A 12,075-nucleotide genomic window follows, 5' to 3' on the forward strand; every position below is an offset into this window, starting at 1 on the left:
TCCATGTATTTAGTCATGTGTTGGCCAGTGAAGTCAAATGCATGTTTGTCTTCATGCACACATGCTTGAGGAGGTGGAACAGACTGAATTGCTCCTTGTGGCCCACTCAACATGGACCTTCCTTGGATCCACAACACCTGCCATGAAGAACAGTAGTTGCGTCCCATACCCACGTTGCAGCTACTCGCAGTCAGAAAAGAAAGCACAGGGACAGACTTCAGGCAAGGTAGGCAACAGTCTGGCACCCCCAACGAAGAGGCCACCAAATATCTATACATTTATTATGTTTAGATATTATTGAATTATGTTGCTTTTCTAACTCATACCTTTTAAAATAACTTAGAAAATGCCCCCAAAGTGCTTAAAAATATGTATACTGTATACTTCTTACTGTGTACTTGAGAGGAAAACATTCTCGAACTACATTTACCTGAGAGAGAAATGTTGATGGATTATTATTCATTAGACTGTCCAACATCATATTAGAATTGAAACACCATCTTAAACATTAATTGAAGTCCTGTGCTGTTAATTTCTCTGTCACTCTTTACTTGATGTACACATGTAAATGCAGAACTTCTACTCTGCAGTATTAATAGTTTTACTGTTTAGAGTCTTATTTGAAGAATACAAGCTTTGCGCAGACCTTCTTCTACCACCGCCAATACCAACATTCTCAGTGAGAGAAAGGGTGATAAGAAAAGCAAAAGAGCATTTGCCTGGTCCCCCCAAAATCCCTCAGTCCACCCCTGACAACCCCCCCAGGGCGGGTTAACTCGCATCCAAAAACATCGGTGAAACACAGTTGGGAAGGTCATTTCCAAATAGGCGCATTAGCTGCATGTTTCGGCATAACCACTACGTTATGAGGTAGAGCATGAATTTACTTTGCAGGAGTAGATTGCTGAGTGGAGATATTTTGCAGGCGGCAACGTTACATGTTAGGATCGCAAAAACAAAATCATTTGATTTGCACGTGCAGAGTGGTGCTGTTCCTGTAGGCTATCCGCTTATGCTTGTTGACTCCAGGGAAGTGAAGAAAAGTTCCTTTTTGTAGCATTATCCAGCATTCATGTAGCATTAGCATCCAGCAGCGAAAGTGAACTGCAGTCTATAAGCTGCTGTCTGCCTGCTGCAGACAACATGATGGAATGCAGAGCCCTGAAGCTCCGCCCACTCTGCTACACAGAGCGCTGTGTCAAAGTTTATTATTGAATGTGGCATCAAATGTATCAAATGGCACCAAATTTCACAAAGCCCTCCATGAAAATACACCCATAAAATGTGAAGTAGATCTGATGAACGGTTTCCAGATACAGTATGTGACAACAGACCAAGTCATTTAATATTTGGCTATCTGCAGACACTAAGTCCTGATCCCATAAGCATTTCCTACTAACTACAAGTGTGGCAGCATTTAGGTAAGATATTGCTCGACTTTAATTGTAATTAAATTACTTTGCATTAAGACAAATCCTGGAAAATGCTTTATTTTTCAGGTCCATTAATTTCCTCATTTAATTGGAAGTTTCCAGGAAAGAATCCTGTTATGTGGTAAAAAAAAAAAAAAAATTATACATTAGATAAAATCGAGACAGCATTTAATTGGTACTTCCAATTAAATTCCCACTGAGCTCAACCAAATGCCTTTTTAGTCTCCAAGCACCACAAGTCAGCTGAACATGCAGTGAAGAAGCACAACGTTGGTTCTGGCAGGGACTCACCATGGACTTGACTTAGCGTTTTAGACTCAGCTGTTTCATCCATGCTTCACAATTACTGACCTATTCATCAGCTGCTTGGCTACCAGCTAACTAGTGTCTTCCAATCATATTAGGGGCGGTCGTGGCTCAGAGGCAGACCGAGTCGTCCTCCAATCGCATGATTGATGTGGGCTGTTACGTATGAATGTGTGTGAATAAGTTAGATCATTTAGATCCTGATGGGCAGGAGCTAATGTAAGTGTGTGTCATCAGCGTAAACTGTGTGTGTGTGTGTGTGTGTGTGTGTGTGTGTGTGTGTGTGTGTGTGTGTGTGTGTGTGTGTGTGTGTGTTGATACTCTCAGGGCAACGGTGTTTGCTGCTGCAGCTCTCTCTTGGTATGGATTAATGTATGCATTGATTAAGGGGAAGAAATCTCAGTAGAGCCTTTTCTGCCAAATCTAACACTCTTTAGAGCTTTCTTTTAATGATTTTGTATTTTATAAGTGTGAAAATGACTAAATAGAGAGTTAGTGACAGCTGCTACAGATGGAGAATAAAGTGACCACATGCCTTGAATGACTCCGGTGTCAATATGTTGACACTGAGTCAGGGAAATCAACACTATCTCATCAACAGCAACGTGTCTTTCAGATCTGTTGGAGAGGAGTCGCAAGAAGGAGGAAGAAATGAGGAGCCTTCAGGTTAGCGTTTTCTATCTTTATTAATCCTTATCTGTTCCTCTGTCCGCATCTTTAAATCCGGAACCCTGAACACTAGATTTTTAATATCCAGCTGGCCTCATTTTGCCGAAAAGAGACAGCTGGTACTATTTTTATTTATACTCCATATTGCCTTCAAATTCTTTTTTGCATTTCTGTCGGGTGTTTTCGAGCAACTGCTGGGCTTTATTCAAAGTCCTGTGATGCTGCGCTACAACACTGGTACACAGCCGTGGGCCTGCCAGCCTGCTCGCAGCCTTGCTTGGACAAGTAGCTAATTACTGCAGACACGAGGCCTTGGAGTTTAAACGCCACCAGAGGCCTCGTCTCTGTCTTTCAACCCCCCAGCATCTACGCTTGGCAGGTCACCAATTTACCTAGTCTGGATTGGACTAGCCCCCACCGCCTCACTGACCCTTTACTCACCATTAAACGGCAAACACACACTAAAATGTCTGCTAAGCATTTGTTCTTTCCAAACACATGTGTGTGTGAGTGTGTGTGTCTGTTTCGGGGTCCCATCTGTGGATGCATTATGGCAACTGCCAGAGCTCGCATGCAATTAATCAGCCCGCTCGGACCCAGCCAAGCTATTAATTATGAAGGATGAGAAGAGTGAGATGTAGAGAGAAAAGACAGATAAATAGAATGGGACGCAGAAGAGTAACATAAACATGGGGGGAGAGAACTTGTTACAAACCAACAACACTTTACAGGCAGAGGCGGGGGCAGCTGCTGAGGAGGGAAGCAGGTGTGTGTTTGAGTGGCAGATAAGAGGCATAGCATCACATATGCATTGTTAGAGAGGGAACATCAGTCAGGAGCTGTGTGTGTGTGTGTGTGTGTGTGTGTGTGTGTGTGTGTGTGTGTGTGTGTGTGTGAGATAACGAGTCTGTTGTATTCTACAGACTCTATTTGTTGGAACACTCTTCCTATTGGTGTACACACACACACACACACACAGTTTCTGTCTGCTACCTGACCATTACCTGAACTCACCGTCTGGCTCGTTTTGTGACCTGACTGTGGGATTGGTTCTTAAGTTTTATACGCATATAAACAGCACTGCTTTGTTTGTGTGCCTTTACAGGACCGTGTACTGGATCTGGAAATGGTAAGGTTTGACTTCTTTAATCAAAATATAATTGGTCTGTAAATTCCGGTTCAGAAAGTTGTTGACTGAGAACGTGTGTTGCCTCTCAGTGTGCGTCGATGCAGATGTGTAGGTTCACACGAGGCCATGTTTGTTTAGCAACCCATAGAGGCCGACGTAGGTTAGAAATGATTGCTTCAGTCAAGGCTCAGAGCTCTGTTCACCATCATGCGTCTTGCTGATGGGGTTAGAACCGAGCTTTAATGACGGCAGCATTGACATCACACTGCAAGCTGTTAACGTTCGCCACTAACATTCTTCAGCAGCTATTACATGCAGTCCCACAATTACAGCACCACTGGATGCTTCCATTGACCAAAGCTCTTTTTACTCTCTTGGGAAAAATAAATAAAGTTGTCCATCCATCACAATTATGTGGCAAGCTTGGCCACAGCCTTCCATCACCAACACCTCAAACTATTACGTCAAATCATTTCTGTTTACCGCAACAGGACAGTGGCAGGATGCATCAACCAGCCTCCATTCAGCCTGAGTGGTGAGGATCAAGCATCCAGTGACACTTGGCTGTCAGCGTGCCATTCATTGCAGCAATAAGCGTAACGCCTTCTAACAACCAGTTCTTTTGATGCCTAAATGCTTCATTTGAATGAGAATGGAAAGGCTATTGAACCGTACAGTGGCGGGTTGAATAGAATGGAGAGCAGCTTGAGTAGTTACTTAATCAAAGATCACGCCGCAAAAGTCCTCAATTACCTCTTCAATTCACCAGGCAGTGTGACATCATGTCTGTTCCCACGTGGGCTTGAATGAGAAACTGCATTCCAACCACTACCAGTATTTTAAGATGGAAGAAAGCAAGTACAGAGTTACCACAGCTGCTGTCAGAGGAGTTAATACTCCACTAAATAGTCTTTCACAGCCCGGTAGCCAAGAGGTTAAAGAGGATACTTCATCATCACAACATGCCTGATTCAGTTCCAGTCAGCAGACCTTATCTATCAAACCTCAGCAGCATAATCCACTCCTCCACCGTTAATCTATCTCCTCAGTATATTCCAATCACTCTGCAATTCATCAATACATCGCTAAATACACCGCTTCTGGCAATGCTTCGGAGGTAGGAGTCGCATGCTGAATTAAAGGTGCTTTTCTATCAACAAATTATTTTTTTTTACATCGTCTGCATTGGTTCTTGGTCCCACTAACGTGTTAAATTAGCTTCCGTCCTTGTACATGTGTAAAGCCATTAAAAAAATATTTCCAATTGTGCTACAGTAACATGCAGTATGCTTGCTGGCAGGAATGAGCATCCTGATGCAGGAACCCACTGGTTAAAAACCAGCATGTATAACAACGCTGGGGTTCAACGGGGTAGCTTTAAAATGTTGTGGATAAAGTGATGAACATGAGTTTTTAAATGACACCATTTCAATATAAGGATCTGAGCATCCAATCATATATTTCCACATGTACTTAATCTAAATACAGGTTTGTTGAGCATACTGTACGTGTGAATGCTTCTCATACAGTTTATTCTAAGGGGATAATATTGGGCTTTTATTTCACATTCTGTTTTGTCTTATGGGAGGACATAAATAATACATAACAGTGCTAACAGTACCAGCTGCGCACTCTGTTATTTGAGTAGTACATCCCATTATCTCTGTGAATACAAAGGCATCAGTAGCCGCCACAGAGCAATTAAAGCCCACTGCCAGCTGATCCAGCTGTGCAGCCGTCAACAGTAATCATCCGGCAGGTGACCCATGACTGGGAATGACTTCTCATTTCACTAAATATGTATTTCACCCATTATTCCTGCTTTGCTTCTCTCCCTTTCATCTTTTTCTTGGTCTTAAGTGAGAAGTGCTGAGGAACGAGGAAAAGACACATGAGGGAAAGGGAAGGGATTTCCCACGTAGCCCAGTATGAACCTGTGGAGAATTCTCCATTTGCTGTGTAGTTTTTGATGATTTTGATGATAAAACATTTATATTGCAAATGATTACACCCAAACTCTATCTGTGTCTCGGGGCTGTGACAGTCTCCCCCATGTCCTTCTTAGAAGTGTTTTTTCTTCAATCATTTTTATGGTTTTAGCTCAAATGCAGATGCCACATTGATTTCTCAGTTAAATCTCTTTTTTTATCTGAGTCATGTTTGTAGTTGTTGCAGATTTAAATGGTCGGGGTTCAACCAATAAACCAATAAAGGAATGGTTTGTAAATGAACTGATTTGATGTGTGTTTGTGTGTGTGTTTATGTGTGTGTGTTCAGAACACAAGAGTAGCTCTGGACCACCTGGAGTCAATTCCAGAGAAACAATGTCTGCTGGAGAACTTCAGAGATTTGGAGGTGGGTCCGGTTGAACACTAAATTCTTTTTCTTTATAATCAAACACATTTTGTTGTAAACGTTATTTCTTTCAGTCAGAATACTAACCTAGGGTGCATTATAGTTGAGCTTAAAAGGTTGAGGTTATTAATCATACAGCATTACTGTGGCAGCATTAGGGTAGCCAGCCTTACAAGTAGAGTCATAGCCCCTCTGTGACTGCATTTTGGTTGCAGGAGTATTCCGCCGTTATTCCGCCTCATCGTCAGTCCAAACGCTCGTCGAGGCTGAAAGGCGTAACAGAATATTCCGCCTCTGAGACGCCAACGGAGGTCGTCACAGAGCCGCATCAGAAGCGAGGCGTTCTATCTAAGCTCTCCGAGCACCTGAGGCGGAAAAGACGTGACGTAGTGAAGACGTGTAACCAGGGCGACACGCCGCCGATGGATTTAACGAGCTCAAAGCTTAGATCCAAAGCAGATAAAACGCTGGTAGTTTCTCGTACGAGGCCGCCGTTATACGCATCCACATGTTTATGATGCAGCAACTTCGCAGTTTGTGTTGTTGTTGATGTTGAAGAGATTCATAACTCAATCTTAACCGTCTGGGAAATTCTGCAGCTATCAAGGTTAATGAAAAAAGGAATTAAAAAGCCATGTGAATCTAGCAGGACCAACAAGCAACATTTCAGTCTCGTGTGCATTCAGAGTCGGGACATTCCTGTATGGCTCTAATTCCAGCTCAGAGGAACCATCCACTGGCATCAGAAGGTCCACGTGTGTCATATGCATCGCGGTTATACTTCATATTGTGTGTGTTTTTTTCAATGTCACCTAACGTAACAAGTAACGCTAAGGAACTGAGTGCTGATCCCTGTGGAACACCGTATTGCTATTCTTGTATGCAACACTTTGTGTCCGGTCCCTTTAGACCAGTACGCTCCTCAAGGTGTTGTAAGAGAAAGTCACGGTCCACAATGCAGCACTTTAATTAAAGTCCCAGTCGGCAAGTCCGGCTGATCGAGGGCACTCTGTCAGATTCTGAATGTTTACAACTCTCAGGCTCCTCCCCCACGGCCACCGAGCTCCTCCCCCACGACCATTTCCTTCTTTTCCACCGGTGTTTTCTTTTCCTTGGTTGTTTTGGAACTCCTCGTTCCGGTTTTTAACGAGGAATTGGAAGCTTGTTTCTACTTCCCTCCGTCTCCCCCCTGTGATAGTGGTACGACCCGAGGGGGGAGGGGCTCTGTGTGTGCACTAACACAGCCCTGCATGCTGATTGGACAGGATGAGCCGGGCGCTGTCGATTTTTTGCAAAACAAACAACAGGCTCTACGTGCACGTAGAGGCACGCTTTCTTTTCTAAAACCAGATGATTTATGTTGTTCTATCGGAGCGTAGTGTCGGCTTCAGTGAATATGATCAAAAACATGTTGCCGACTGGGACTTTAAGTTATTGTTCATTGTAATAGTGAGGTAGTTGGTTGCCTCAGTTACAGTTTCGGTAGTGAAACCAGACTCCAACTCAAGAAAGTCATTAGTGTGTCGGTTAATCCATGCAGAATATTGTGTTCCAGCCAACATTATCACGTTCATCCAATGAATCAACGTTGTAAATGCATTTCACTGTTCTTCTGCTACAGACTGTACAAAGCGTATGACTATTAAGGTGCTCGGGTCTTTGTCCCTTTGGCCTGGTTAAAGACTGTTGTGTTCTGTCTGCTTGCTTATAATGACACAGCCTCCATTTTGTGCCAACAGGAGTCCCAGCGGCAGAGGGAGACGGTGGAGCAGCGCCACTCCAGATACAAAGAGATCGTCTGGGATCTACAGCACCAGCTGGACGAGTCCAAACGCAGAATCCAGGAGTACAGAGTACGACACACACACAGATACAGCGCTGTTCTATAGAAGCATGTGCTTGGTAATGCCTTTCAAGAGCCTGCTCTCCCAAACAACAACCCACACTTTTTCCATTTCAGCCACTAATTGCGGTGCTTTGTTTAAACAGCAGCCGTTTGAGTTAGGATAGCCTGACTTTGAGAGTCATTTATGAGTCTAGCTCGCCCACACTAGTGCCAATGTGTGCACCGCAACTCATTTGCAACTGGTCTGAATACATGAATAATTCCACATGCTGGTAATGCATCGTAGATGGACAGATTGGGACACGCTCGAGCAGTGGCACAAATGAACACACAAAGAAAACCTGAATTTGATCAGCCTCTGTTAATTGCTACAGTCATCTTCTGTGCTATAAAGCAGCCAAGGGAGCCACCAAGACATCACTGTTGACAGTTGATTGCCGTCGGCAGTTTGCACCCTCCCCTAAACAGCCGTATAGTCACTTTTTAAATGGTTTAAATCTGCCAGATTACCCTGTTGGTTTGCCAAATGACTCCTGTGTTGAGTGATAAGTGGCGATTGCATTAGCTTGATAGCTGCTGCCCACCCGGGGTTTGTTTAAGGAAAAAGGATGGATGGTGTCTTTAGCAGACTTCTATCCTGATCAGAGTCATCACTGCCAACGATACCGAACAGCTTCTACACTGGATGGAATAGTGGCTGTGCTTCAAACAGCAGCTGGTGGAGCTTTATTCAGGCAGGATTCGGTTTTGGCTCCGTGCTCGGTGTCATTACAGGACATCTGTAAGGTTAATGTTTTATACACTCAGGATAGATGAAGTCTGCAGTATATGTCAACCTTCAAGACACAATAGTGACATGGCAGGCCTTGAAACGGAATCATCAAACATTAAGAGCTCTCTGTTCGGGCCGGGACGCTTTTGCCTGCGTGTTTACAGGCAAATAAACGTCTGTAAAAGAAACGTTTATCATACACGAACCCCACACTGTTCATAAAGAGACTCAAATTGCTCTCTTCCCTAACAGAATATCGTATCATTATGTCGAGCTCTTGGGATGCTAAAAAAGCCAAATCTGGCCCACAACTCCCATTTGAAAGTGTTTTTGAATTGGATTCGGCGTAGTCTGTGCTGCTTTCACAGTCAGCACGACAGGAATGCACAGCGGTCGTTGTTTGGTTGTCATGGTTTCTCATGTAGCCCAAATGGACAAGGCAACAACTGCAATTCGTTGTGCAACCCTGTGTTGCATAATGACAATAAATGATCCTTGAACCTTTGATATAATGTCAACACTGTAACCCTTTCACTTTCTCTTGATAATGTTAACAACCTTTTTTTTATTTAGTTTTTTCTTGCTCCTGGTGATGTTGGGACTTTGAACATTAATTGACTCAAAAATCCTGAGCGTGTTCTAGTCCTGCTCAATGCGTTAAGTGTCCTGAGATAGCATTTGATAAGACACTATAAATGAAATTGAATGAAACGAAGATCTTTGGTGGTAGCCCATGTTGTAGCCACAGAGAGACCCGGCATGGCAGGATGACACGCTGGTGTGTCAACAAGGTCCAAGACGTTTGAAGGGACGGGACAAACTCACAATATAAGTCACAACAAGTCAGTGTGGTGAATTCCCTTTGTCTTCACATGCTGTCTTGAGGAAGCTGTCCAGCTCACTATCATGGCAGACAAGTGAGAAATAGAGCCTGCTTAGAAAGAATAGGCCTCTGGGAATTACCAGAAAGAACAAACACATAAAGTTGCTATGTTTTCTATGTTAGAGATTATTTTTATTTATCCTTAATCTTCACTAAACACGTGTTCCATTTTCAATACAATAAAAATGTGTCTCTTGATCAAATGTGACGGAAAGTCAGAGTTTTGAACATATTTTGATGATTATGGGGATAATATTGCGGCTCACAGTTGTTTGGGTTGTTATGTAATGCACATAATGCATAACAGCCTGACGGGAGGCTAGCATGGCGGTAGACCTTCGGCTCCCTCACTGCGTCCTTCTGTCTTCCAGGATGTTAAAATAATTACCCGTTGGTATAGAACTGGAGGAAGGAGATCGGAGTCAGCTCAAGGTCCAAACAGGGATTTAATCTTGATCAAGAGGAGAATCCACAGAGCAACATGCTGGTCTGTTGCAAAGTGTAGACTCAACGTATTGTGAGACAAACATGATATTTATCCATCTTCTTGTGGGTGTGTTTTCACTCAGTTCACAGGGATGGAAGTCGTAAACTCAAATGTTTAACTAAACCTTGCATGGGTCTCAAACCCTACCTGGGTCATAAACCACAACTATGTCGCAAGGCACACACAAATGGCCACAGGCCACAGGTCACAGGTCACATGACACATTTACATTCTCACCCAACCTTCTCATGTGTAAGTCTTCAGTTCAGATATCTCTCATCAAGAAGTACAAAATTTCCATATCACAGGAGGAGAAGCTGGACGCCACGTCCCGGAGCCTGAGACTGGCTGCTCTGTCTTCCTCCATCAGAGGCCCCGGCAGCGTCCTCAGCAGCTCGCTCACACCTCACACACTGTGTGAGTATTTCTGTACTGAAGCTGCACCCTCAACTCTGACAGCTTATCTATCTGCTTTCATGGTAGTCCTGTTGGTTTTTATTTTATAATCTGTGTGGCTTGATCATTTGTCACATGTACAACATATATGTACTATATATATATATATATATATATATATCATTGTAAAGTTTAAGTTGTGATCTACATCATTATACATGACGAGAGAGATTGGTGGACTTTTCAGTTCTTGGGAATGATGGTGGCCAAAATCTGCAGTATCTTTCAACACGTCTGTGTGTGTGTTCTCTGCTGCAGCTCCTCACAAACACCTGACCACTTCAGACCTGGAGGCGTCTCTAGTCAACGGGACCAAACTCCTCCCAGATTAGCTCCTTCATCTGCACGTCTGCAAACCCGAACCCACGGAGCTTCCAGCTCATTCCACCGGCCTGCTGCTCATCCACAACCAAGAAACTACTGGACTGGACATGGAGGCCTTGCACTCAACACTTACACTCCTCGACTACCTCCAGCAGAAACCCTTTAAAGGAGGAGATCTACGCGTGGACCCTGTAAAGTGTTCAAATGTTATTTATAAGAACTGAATGTTTTAATGGATTGAAAAATGTTTAAATCAAAATAGTTTCATTTTTGCCATTGTTTAAATATTTTAACTACAACTGTTTTAATGATATGCCAATGTGTTTGTCATACACTTATTATTATAAGTATAACTACATTCATAAAACACTGGTGCCTTCTCAACATTGTGTACTTTTGTTTTTTACTGACACTGTTTTTCCAACTCTTTTAATGTATTAAGCCATTTTTTTATGACTTTCTACTTTTTTGTTCCATGCAGTATATAAAAGAAACCAGTACAACTAGATGTCTATCTTTTTTATGTGAAGGAAGTATATGCACTGTGAATAAATCCCCCCGCATCCAAATGTCTGGTTTTATAAGCAAAGCACACTTGATGTCCCCTTCATTTCCGAGTTAAGTGTTCTCTTCCGCAGCAGCGACTCCCACTGCTTCATCGTTTGCTTTCTGCTAAAATCCTCCGTTGGAGAGAACAGTACAACGCCACATGAGGGGAATGTCGTCTTTTAATTCACTGCTCAGCTTCAAAGATGTAAACACAGTACCTGCTGTGCAAACATTTCTTTACGTTGTAAATCATTTTTTTGGAGAGGAATGTTGCACGACTCCAGAAAGGGATGTAAAAAAACAAATGGGGGATAGTATATCATTAAAAAGCCGAAGGTCCTAGTATAAATTAGATTCAATTCAAGTCTGTTTTGGCGTGGATCGGGTTATTGCTTTTATTTCTGAACGATTACAAACATCGGGCCTCCAGGGGGATGTTGGATGTACACAAACAGCCGGGACGACGGATTAAAGAACACGTAGTTTAAGACTAAATGAACTCAGAAACCACAAGTCTCCATCGCTTTGCAAAGGATCCCAATTATTTTTGTTGGTGAGAAAATATGTTGTCCGAGACATTCTTTATTTTACGGGGATCTGTTGGAGTAACAGTTTTTAAACCAAATGTTCTTGTAATGCATCAAATGATACGCACACACATTGCTAAAAAAATATAACTTTATACAGAAGCTCTTATTACAATATTCATAATTCATTTGCAATTCAAGTATTACAGCAACTAAGAAAAAATACTACAGAAGATTGAGATCAGATTAATAATGCTTATTTAGACTTCTAAAAACTGAAGAAATGGTTTATGAAATCATGAAAAGTTTATTGTAGATGCCTTTGCTGTAATATTTGAA

The 12,075-nt window shown here is 42.7% G+C and overlaps 1 protein-coding gene across 1 annotated transcript in view; it reads left to right on the plus strand.

Annotated features, from left to right (window-relative positions):
- The window catches only part of cep128 (centrosomal protein 128), a 50,589-nt gene extending 39,360 nt beyond the window's left edge, over positions 1–11,229 (plus strand). The window contains exons 20-25 of the mRNA XM_084031055.1: positions 2,356–2,405; positions 3,514–3,537; positions 5,815–5,892; positions 7,632–7,745; positions 10,189–10,297; positions 10,595–11,229. Of these exons, the coding sequence (XP_083887181.1) occupies positions 2,356–2,405; positions 3,514–3,537; positions 5,815–5,892; positions 7,632–7,745; positions 10,189–10,297; positions 10,595–10,668 (449 nt within the window). The 3' untranslated portion in view covers positions 10,669–11,229. The remainder of the gene's footprint in view (positions 1–2,355; positions 2,406–3,513; positions 3,538–5,814; positions 5,893–7,631; positions 7,746–10,188; positions 10,298–10,594) is intronic.
- The last annotated feature ends 846 nt before the right edge of the window (positions 11,230–12,075 follow it).

The sequence above is a fragment of the Eutrigla gurnardus genome, assembly GCF_963514095.1.
Source record: "Eutrigla gurnardus genome assembly, chromosome: 16".
Taxonomy (NCBI): Eukaryota; Metazoa; Chordata; class Actinopteri; order Perciformes; family Triglidae; genus Eutrigla; species Eutrigla gurnardus.